General features: G+C 36.6%; 1 protein-coding gene across 2 annotated transcripts; it reads right to left on the bottom strand.

Annotated features, from left to right (window-relative positions):
- Positions 1–2,541: 2,541 nt before the first annotated feature.
- On the bottom strand, positions 2,542–9,894 carry LOC125043000. 2 transcript variants are annotated; one of them, XM_047638920.1, is made up of 2 exons: positions 9,786–9,894; positions 2,542–6,800 (listed from the first exon to the last, which is right to left on the bottom strand). In XM_047638920.1, the coding sequence occupies exon 2, from the start codon at positions 6,682–6,684 to the stop codon at positions 2,923–2,925; it is 3,762 nt and encodes a 1,253-aa protein (XP_047494876.1). In that variant the 5' UTR covers positions 6,685–6,800; positions 9,786–9,894; the 3' UTR covers positions 2,542–2,922. The 2 variants fall into 2 exon arrangements, with proteins under 2 accessions (XP_047494876.1, XP_047494877.1); XM_047638921.1 differs by lacking the exon at positions 9,786–9,894 and adding an exon at positions 9,507–9,760.
- Positions 9,895–9,964: the final 70 nt, after the last annotated feature.

Genomic DNA, 9,964 nt, shown 5'->3' with positions numbered 1-9,964 from the left:
ACACACACACACACACACACACACACACACACACACACACACACACACATATATATATATATATTTATCTATATAAATCTTACTGATGTTACTTGGCACACACACATATAAATATATATATATATGAATATATACATATATATATATAAATATATATATATATATATATATATATATGTGTGTGTGTGTGTGTGTGTGTGTGTGTGTGTGTGTGTAAACACACACACACATACACACACACATATATATGTATATATATATATATTATATATATATATACACACATATATACAAACATGTGTGTGTGTGTGTGTGTGTGTGTGTGTGTGTGTGCGCCAATGACATCAGTAAAATTACAATTTAACCGGAAAACATTAATCAAATAAATTCATCAAAAGTCTGGATAGGCTTTGCGTTTTTCATCAAACAGGATGCACATGCAAATACCTTTTTAAATGTGTGCATATATGATAACTTGAAAGGAGATATATACCTGATATAACTGAGGAAAAAACGTCATTCCCTCAATTTTAATAGCCATTGGCGGATCCAGGTCGATGGTTGCTGCACCCCCACAAAATAAACTTATTTTAACAACAGCCTAAATGCAGCTAGGCCGAAATGAAATGCTTGGAAAATCCCTTTGAAATGCAATAATAAAAAAATAAAAAAAATCACATCCCCTAATTCTGGTGATTGGTGTCCTGTTGTGACACGGTCGGCTTCCTTCTCTAAAATATACGACTCCACTACTGTTAATAGTCTCATAATTCACTTGATAATATAGCGAAGACGAAAACATAACAAAACATAAATAGAAGGATGAACTATGTTGAGCTTTCCCTCTTTCCCTTTTTCATAGCCACTGCAGAGTAAAAGTATATTATTCATTGAGTAGGAAGTCTTGTGCTCAGATGCCGGATATCCCTTGATAAGCTGAAATAGTCAAAGCTGTGTAGTGAAAACATGGGTATTCCTTTCGATTCAACTGTTTTCTTTCAGTTAAGACTTTGTCACCATTGATTTTTTTTTTTTTTTTTTGTTTTGTTTTGTTATCTTTAATTGTACCTTTGTAAGCCATGTCCTCAAAATCAAGCAAAAACCTCTATCATGAACGCTCATGTTATCGTGACTGACACTAGTTTAAAGGGCATCTAATCTGAAATTGTACGAATACAACACATGAAAGCTGCCCAGCCTCAGCTACCTTCTGTGTTTATTTATTCTTTTCTTTTCCCTTCGTTATAGGCTTATAACCGTTAAAGTCAATCCCAACTTTTTTCCGATATTACCTGTTCGCTTTGATTCATTTGTCCCATTTAACCTCATCATCCTCATTTTCATTTCTTTGCGTTTCGTGTTTCAGATCCTCTCCTCACTACAAAGAGAAAGCAATACATATCATCAGGAACATTATAAGCATGTGCATAACACAAAGACATAAAAGCAGTAGCATATGGTGATTATTTTTTTAATGAAAATATATATTCACTCGTGTAAGTTTTAAATGCATTAATTTATTGAACTATTTTTATAAGCATGTATAAACTCAAACTTGACTCTAAGCTTGTTTATACTCTAATAATTTTAATCTATTATTATCATATATTCTTATTTTAGAAAATGTATCTAAATCACCAATAAGAGCTTGATTTATATCTTGATCCTTTTTACTACCTGTCAGTGTCTTGTAGTTTTTGTTCTTAATACTTTAATCATAATGTTACATTATTTATCACTTTTATCTATGAGTTATCATAATTTCATTACCAGTTATACAATAACAAAGGGACTTAAATTTGTTATTTAGGTATTTATATGTATGTATTAGTGAACGAATGTAGGTATATACGTATGTGTATGTGTATGTGTATATGTATATGTATATATATGTATATATATATATATATATATATATATATATATATATATTATATATATACATATATATTATACACACACACACACACACACACACACACACATATATATATATATATATATATATATATATAAATATATATATATATATATATATATATATATATATATATATATATATATATATATATATATTCTGGTGCTCTGCCGTAGGTTAGACGGTCCATTTTCTCCATAACATTCCATTCACCCCCTTTTAGGATTGAAGGCCAGTTCCTGAAATACAAGGGGAAGATTAGTCAGGGTGGTTTCCCGTTGCCTTCCTTGACATTGTTATCATTTAGGTGCCGTCTCTAGAAGGGTTGCCAGCCAAGGCTAAAGTGTCCCCTCTATCCCTATTTCTATTTATCCCATAGATGGGACTCTTGACAGGTGTTCCACTTTGGGTCGAAGTGGGCCTGGGAGCAATATGGTCTAGTAATTTTATCTTTTATTCATAATCATACCATTTTACATCTCCACTGTTCATCTATTTATCCATTATCAATTAAAACTGTAAAATTAATAAATAAATAAAGGGACTTTATACGTACACACACACCTATGATAACCAATTTCTTAAATGTATTCTTTTATCAAAAGGTTAAAAAAAATCTTGAACTGAATCAACAAATGTGTTTTATTGCAGTAGAACATTTCACATCTATCAAAAGATAAGAAAGTATTATAAAACTAGAGTATACCATAAATAATATTTACATTTACATGACTATCAATTAGTTTGTATTGCCTGGAAGTCACTTCTATAACATAAAACTATAAAATTAAAATCACAGATCCATTATAGTTGAGCGTGCTATTCTGTTCTTGCTTGATTGGCTAAAAAAGCCAGTAATACTAAAGCAGTAGCATCAAGAGAGCTGAAAAACAATGGGATAGTCGTATGATAATTTACATTCACAGCTAACAAAAAAATCCTTCTCATAACACAATGGGTTTGGGATGACTGAGAACAATCAGTCTTTTGGAATGACTACACTCCTACGACATGACCAAGTTACTGGTGATACTGGTGACTACAACCTCACTGGCGTATAGGGATGAATCGGCGACCCACTCGAGGCCCAATTGCTCCACCCCCTTCCTGAAGTCTACAGCATGAGTCACGTCTTCACTGAATCTGATGCTTGAAAGCTTGATATCTGCTGCCATTAGGGATACCTTAAGCTCCCACCAAAGGAGAGGAAAGATAATTTGGGGGAAGCGCAAGCACAGCGGCCAGTGCCAGTTCCATGCCTTAATCAACGTGGAAAGATCAACTGAGTTCTGAATGTGAAGTGTATAGCCCACGCTGAGCTCATGATGGTCTTCGATGAAAGTTATTAAGTCCTTTATATCATTCATGTTGTCAATGGTTGCAATGATGTGAGGTTTGCTAGACTTTTGGGTTAGTGTTTGAAGCAGCGTTTTCATTTTGATGACAGAACGTGCAGAATTAATGAGCATTACCTGCAATGGAATTTTGATGGATGTATTTTCTATGATCCACTGCAAGCAGTCTGGATCAAAATTATCGAGAGTTTGTCGAAGTTCTTTGTCCTGGAAAAGGCTCTGTAATCTACTGTGGAAATGCTCGTTCTCTGAACTGATGTCATGAGCTAGTCTCTTAATCACTTCAAAAGTACATGGAGTCTGATCAGAAATAAGACTGATAATATCATCAGCCCTTTCAAATGACAGTTCATTTTCTAGAGCTAACAGTCCAGCAACGAACTCAATTACCTGTAAGGATCGATGTAACTCCTTTGCCATGTATTCCTTTAATATTTCAGGCAACAATCTGTCATAAGACACAATTTGCTTCACAAAGTGCTCAGCTACAAGAAACTCCTGCTGGGAATTGTGAGAAAATGTCCAGTAGTTCTTGTGATCTAATGTAGAATCTTCACTTGTACTCTGTAAGACGGCTGTCAACACCTGTTTCTTCTGGAGTCCTAGGCTATCACCCATATCCAGCAATTTCTCCACATCCTTGTTGGTGAGGCACTGAATGTTCTGATTCATATTCTGCCACGCTATTTTGCCAAGAGCTAGAATCCATCGACGCACATCCGAATCTTCGGGAGTGAATCTCTTCAGGGTGTATCTGATTATCTTCTGATACAGTCTGGTTAATGTTGTAGCTTCCTTGGCACTCTTGGAGTTATCTTGCCACAAAATGACCAAGAGTGACAGAGTTAAAGGCAATGATACAAACTCACGATGACATTTGTCAAGTGAGTCTAGGTAGGACTCCATTTCAGTACAAATTCTGTCTGCCTCTGCTTTTTCACTGGCACTTGTAGCTGAGGTCAATGTTAGCTGAAAGAAATTTCGCACATACTCTTTCTGTCTATCCTCTCCAAATCCTAGGACTTTTAGAAGCATACAATCTGAACCAGTGGCTTCAAAGACCTTCATCTCTATGTATGACACCGCGTGTTGTTTGGTGGTTATGATGATGGTGCTCCTTGGCAAGGTATGCAGAATGTCGCTAATGAGCTCCTTTGCCTGGTTAGTCGCCTCATCATACGCATCTACAATGAACATGGATTTCAAATTCTGCATTAGCACTATGATGTCATTCTTTTGTACCCCTTTCATACTTTCTGGAAGGAAAGCCAGTAGGAAATCTACTAGGTTATCTTGACTAGTGGTTTTGCATTTGATTAAAATTAATATATCACAGGTGGAGTCATGTTCATCTTTGTTTGCCCAGGTGTATGCCAAAAACTGGCATATTGAAGTTTTCCCTGTCCCAGCTACTCCATACAGGATCACTTTGTTGGAACTCTGCAGATCGGTGTCTAATAAAGACAGGGTAGATTTCAGTTTCAGCTCACTTCGAGAGTAATCTATTTCAGGTTCGGTAAAAACCTTCTCAATCGTCAGCTTTTTGTGTGCGGGATGTAAACTCCAGGTAACTGGCGATGCGAGTTTTGCTGAGGCCTGATTATATTTCTCAGAAAGTTCCTTACGACATTTTTGTAGGAGGTCATAGCAAAGTTGCTCCCGCAGCATTTTCACCTCCTGTCGATAGGTATCAACATCTACCTGTCGAACAGGCGGTTTCTCCAACCTGAGAATGTCTTTCTTAATTTCTAATATTTGAACAGTCAAGTTTATCTTAGCTTGCCTTTCAGTTTCCTCTAAAATGTATTTCAGCATACACCAAATTTTCTTTAGTTTCTCTTTCAGTTCTTTCTCAGTTAGAGAAATCCTGGAATGGAACAGTGTGTTCCTTTCATATTTTAGTAAGTACAAATGGTATTCCAATGTATCTCCTGGAGTATACCAGACAGGATCATTTTGGGGAGCTAAGCCTTCACATCCCCCTTGTATGAGTTTATAAAGCAATGTAATGTCTAAATTTTCTAATGGTTCCCCATTTTCAAGTTTCTTAACATCACCGTTGGTAAGGCCTACCTTTTTCTTATTGCTGGACTTAATCTTCTCAATGTCACCTTTAAATGACCGGAACACGGTGACCATCGTCCTCACTGCAGGTCCTTTTGAGCATAGAGCTTGGAATAAACATGCAATATTGATCTCTTCAATTGAGAGACTTTCTAAGCTCGGTAGTGATGCTGATGGAGTGGTACTGGAAGGTGAAGAAGGTTCTGAGTCTGATATAGAAGAGGGTTCTGAGTCTGATATAGAAGAAGGTTCTGAGTCTGATATAGAAGAAGGTTCTGAGTCTGATATAGCGCCAAAACTGTCATAAGAGGTGAGAGATTTGCACAGAACACTGCAAGAATAAGCTTCATTCAAATGGACTGGTTCATCAGGCATCTCCTTCATAATTTCTTGACTCATCCTGCCAGTGACTTTTACAGTTGCATCTAACGCTTTTTCAAATAGCTGGAAAAGCTCGTATGGCCAGTCATAATCGAGATTCTGAGCACTATATACAATATCTTGGTGATTTTTAATGATACAGGTGAGTAAGTACTCTACTCTGTCAGACTTTTCACTCCATGCAGGGCTCTTCTGGCGTTCCAGACCACACACACGCTCAAGCAGTTTGAAGACCAGACGGATTGGCATCTTTTCAGGACAGATGTTTTTCCTCAACATCATCTTTTCTGCCGGAGTAAATGCAAATAGTGGATTTCTAATATCAAATTTCTCTTTCCGGTAAACCTCCACGCTTTTGCCATTAAGTTGATTTAACTGTTTGTACAATAATACTAGCATGCGGTGTATTGAATGTTGAGCCGAGACTTTGTATATGTATGGAAAACTCGTGGATAGCGATGAGTTGAACTCTTTGTGTACTTCTACCTTCAAGTGTTTGAGGTCAATGCCTTTCTTTCCTTCAATCTTGGTGACAATTCGAACAAGGGCATCCTGCACGCTGTCGAGTCTGTGGCTCAGGCTTTGCTCTGATAAGGTAAAGGCCTCTTTTAGTTCGTCCCACTCTCGGTAGACATAGTACACCAAACTCTCGATCGAGTCCATAGAGTTGCTCTCCCAGACAGGGTCACTATAGCTAGCCAATTTATCCATGTATTTTATCATCTTGTAGAGCAGATGACAGTCAAATTCTTCCGGCGGGGTGTCCGATTCTATTATGTCCCTATGGTCGACGAACATCCTCTTTGCCCATAATTGATTGCTTTTCTCCTGCTCAAAGAAATCATCGAGGCTCCTTCCATTCAGAAGAGAGAAGTTTCTGTGAACTTCAGCCAGGATGCGTTGGATGTGCTTTATGGTGTGGTGCAGCCTGGCGAAAGTGGCCGGCGCCGGGATGGAGGAGGCCATGGCGACCAGGGAGGAAGGGCTGCCCGATGGAAGCGACTCGCGTAGATGTCACGTCATTTGCTGCGCTATGTCGGTCTGTGTATGGCGCATGTTGAGCAGCGCCTCGGTCTTATATTCTGTTAGGGGACAATGATAGGAAATTAATGCACATCACTCATATTCATATAGATAGCGATGAACGCTCACAAACGCAAATCTCTCCTGTAAAAAAAGGTATGAATGAGAATGAACATCTTTGTCGCAATGAAAACTATTCAGTTCTCTCTCTCTCTCTCTCTCTCTCTCTCTCTCTCTCTCTCTCTCTCTCTCTCTCTCTCTCTCTCTCTCTCTCTCTCTCTCTCTCTCTATGTGTGTGTTTATAAACAAATATATGTTTGAGTATCTATCTATCTATATGTATATATGTATATACATATGTGCGCGCGCGCACACATATGTATGTGTGTGTGTGTGTGTGTGTGTGTGTGTGTGTGTGTGTGTGTGTGTGTGTGTGTGTGTGTGTGTGTGTGTGTGTGTGTGTGTGCATGCGTGCGTGCGTGTGCGTGTTTCACGAAGAAATAATTATCTTCAGCAAAAAATGCATAGAAATTGAGAGTAGTTTTCAACTCGTCATGACGTCAACCTTTTCGAGTGAAGATCAGAACAAAAAGTTAAGCTCGATAAGATTTACAACCGGCCTTTATGACCACATTTTGTGATATTAAATCACTGATAGGCGGAAGTTGATAATTTACACTGAACAGGATATGTTCAACAGAAACTTTAAAAATCTCAAACTCGACCATCTATGGCTGCCAACGAGCACATTTTACGTATGTATGTTTGTATGTATTGGATTTTAATACACACATACATAAATATGTGTGTGTGTGTGTGTGTGTGTGTGTGTGTGTGTGTGTGTGTGTGTGTGTGTGTGCGAGTGCGAGTGCGAGTGCGAGTGTGAGTATGAGTGTGAGTATGAGTATGAGTATGAGTGTGAGTATGAGTATGAGTATGAGTGTGAGTGTGAGTGTGAGTGTGAGTATGAGTGAGTGTGAGTGTGTGCATCTATATTTTTTTAACTATATATATATATATTTCTCTATTACAAACGATTTTCTATTACGAGGGCACCCTAGTTCATTACTTCTTAAAATGTGAACCAAAAAACAATGAAAGAAAGTAATATGTAAATAAACCACTACCTGCGCAATCATGCATACTTATGCAGTGAGTGGCCAGCTTTGAAAATAAATCTTGTTCACTGGACGTTATCTTAAATATATTCGCCATGATAAAGTAATCAGTAACACATGCATATATATATATATATATATATATATATATATGCAGATACAATAAAATATACAAGAACCAATGATATTTAAATGTTTCGACGCTTTCGACTGAACGCATCTATAGGGAAGCTAGTGCAATACATGTATAGCAATTTTGATGAAATTTGTCAAAATGTTAACGAATTGTCTTAACCTGCTTGCATATATTGTAAATATATATTGTAAACATATATTGCTTACAGATATAAATATAGGCAGTTTTGCGGATGTATAGGAAATCACTGCCACCAATTTTTACCAACTTGAATTAACGAATCTCGCCCCCCCCCCTCTCTCTTGTCTTACTAGCATGTAAATATTTTGTGAAATGAGAACCTTTGCTAAATTTTTCGTACTTGTTTTCCTTTTCTGATTCCTTTCAACTGTCACGATTTTATTCATTCTATAAAGTCTCTTTGCGTGTGCTTCTAAAAATACTTATACTCTGCATCAAAGCCTCTAAACTTTTATTTATACTTATTCTTAAACAAATTACTTCCTTTTCTTAATAATAACTACATATGCGTTCTCCCTAACTATCTTTTTCTTTCATTAACTCGAATCAAATTTATATCGTTAAAGAACTGTTTAACACTTTCCTAACTACATTTTTTACGTACTATTAGCTAATAGTATACTTTTCCTTGTAAAGTTGTTTTATTATCTGAATTACAACGTTAGTCATGCCATCTTGTCTCGCAGCGTTTTTTGTCTGCTGATTCAGCAGCCTTGTCCCCAAAGTTATCAGGATGTGGAGGCTTCAGTCCACATTCTAAGATTTACGCTTGTGTAAATTCTAGTTCGGCCTTTTATAAATCAATAAATACACACACACACACACACACACACTTAAACATATATATACGTACCTATAACTGTATATATCGAAGTACCTATCTAGATATATATATATATATATATATATATATATATTCACTTTGTGTGTATGTGTATGTGTGTGTAAATATATATATATATATATATATATATATATAAACATATGTATATATATACATATATCTATATCGAACTACCTATATATCTTTCTACCTATCCATATATAAATAAATAAATAAATAAATATATATATATATATATATATGCACACACACACACACACACACACACACACACACACACACACACACACACACACACACACGCACACACACATATATAAACCTATATCTATATCGAACTACCTATATATCTATATACATTCATTTATCTATATTACTACCTATCCATATATAAATATATATATATATATATATATATATGCACACACAAACACACATATATATACATATATATGTATGTATATGCACACACACACACACACACACACACACACACACACACACACACACACACACACACACACACACACACACACACACACACACACACACACACATACACACACACACAAACACAAACACACACACACACACACACACACACACACACACACACACACACACACACACACACACACACACACACACTGTGACTATAATTCTGAACAAAACACAAAATGCGAAATAAGCGCATGATCCATGATCCCGATGGCATGGCTTATCTTCCAATCAGTAAACTTTCAAACACGGTCCGACATTGTTATGGTCACGAATAATAACATCACAGTAAATAACACATGAAATTCATTTACTTGCATATACGTTTTATGTACAGGGATGGATTGATCATTAAGCCCACGCAAATAAGTCAAATTTCATTAAAACGTATTTGGTTACTTCAAGAGGCAAAACCTGCTTCAGTTACCTTATCTATTATTCGAAATTCCCCTCTGATTTGGGACAACAACTCGACGTGTACAGTTCTTACATGTCCTCACGCCACAATGTTACTGAGTCGGTGAGCTTAAGAGGAGTCGCAAGCGAGTCTCAAGGTTGACAATGTTGCCAACTAGGGCAGTATTATGGCATATATTTCTCTGGTTG

The sequence above is a fragment of the Penaeus chinensis genome, chromosome 33 (genome assembly GCF_019202785.1).
Source record: "Penaeus chinensis breed Huanghai No. 1 chromosome 33, ASM1920278v2, whole genome shotgun sequence".
In the NCBI taxonomy this organism is placed as follows: domain Eukaryota; kingdom Metazoa; phylum Arthropoda; class Malacostraca; order Decapoda; family Penaeidae; genus Penaeus; species Penaeus chinensis.
The sequence above is the reverse complement of the archived record's forward strand: the minus strand, read 5'-3'. Positions and strand labels throughout refer to the sequence as shown.

What these genes read in the sequence shown, in the direction of transcription:
- LOC125043000 (XM_047638920.1), bottom strand. Translation starts at nt 6,684, where the DNA reads ATGGCCTCCTCCATCCCGGCGCCGGCCACTTTCGCCAGGCTGCACCAC.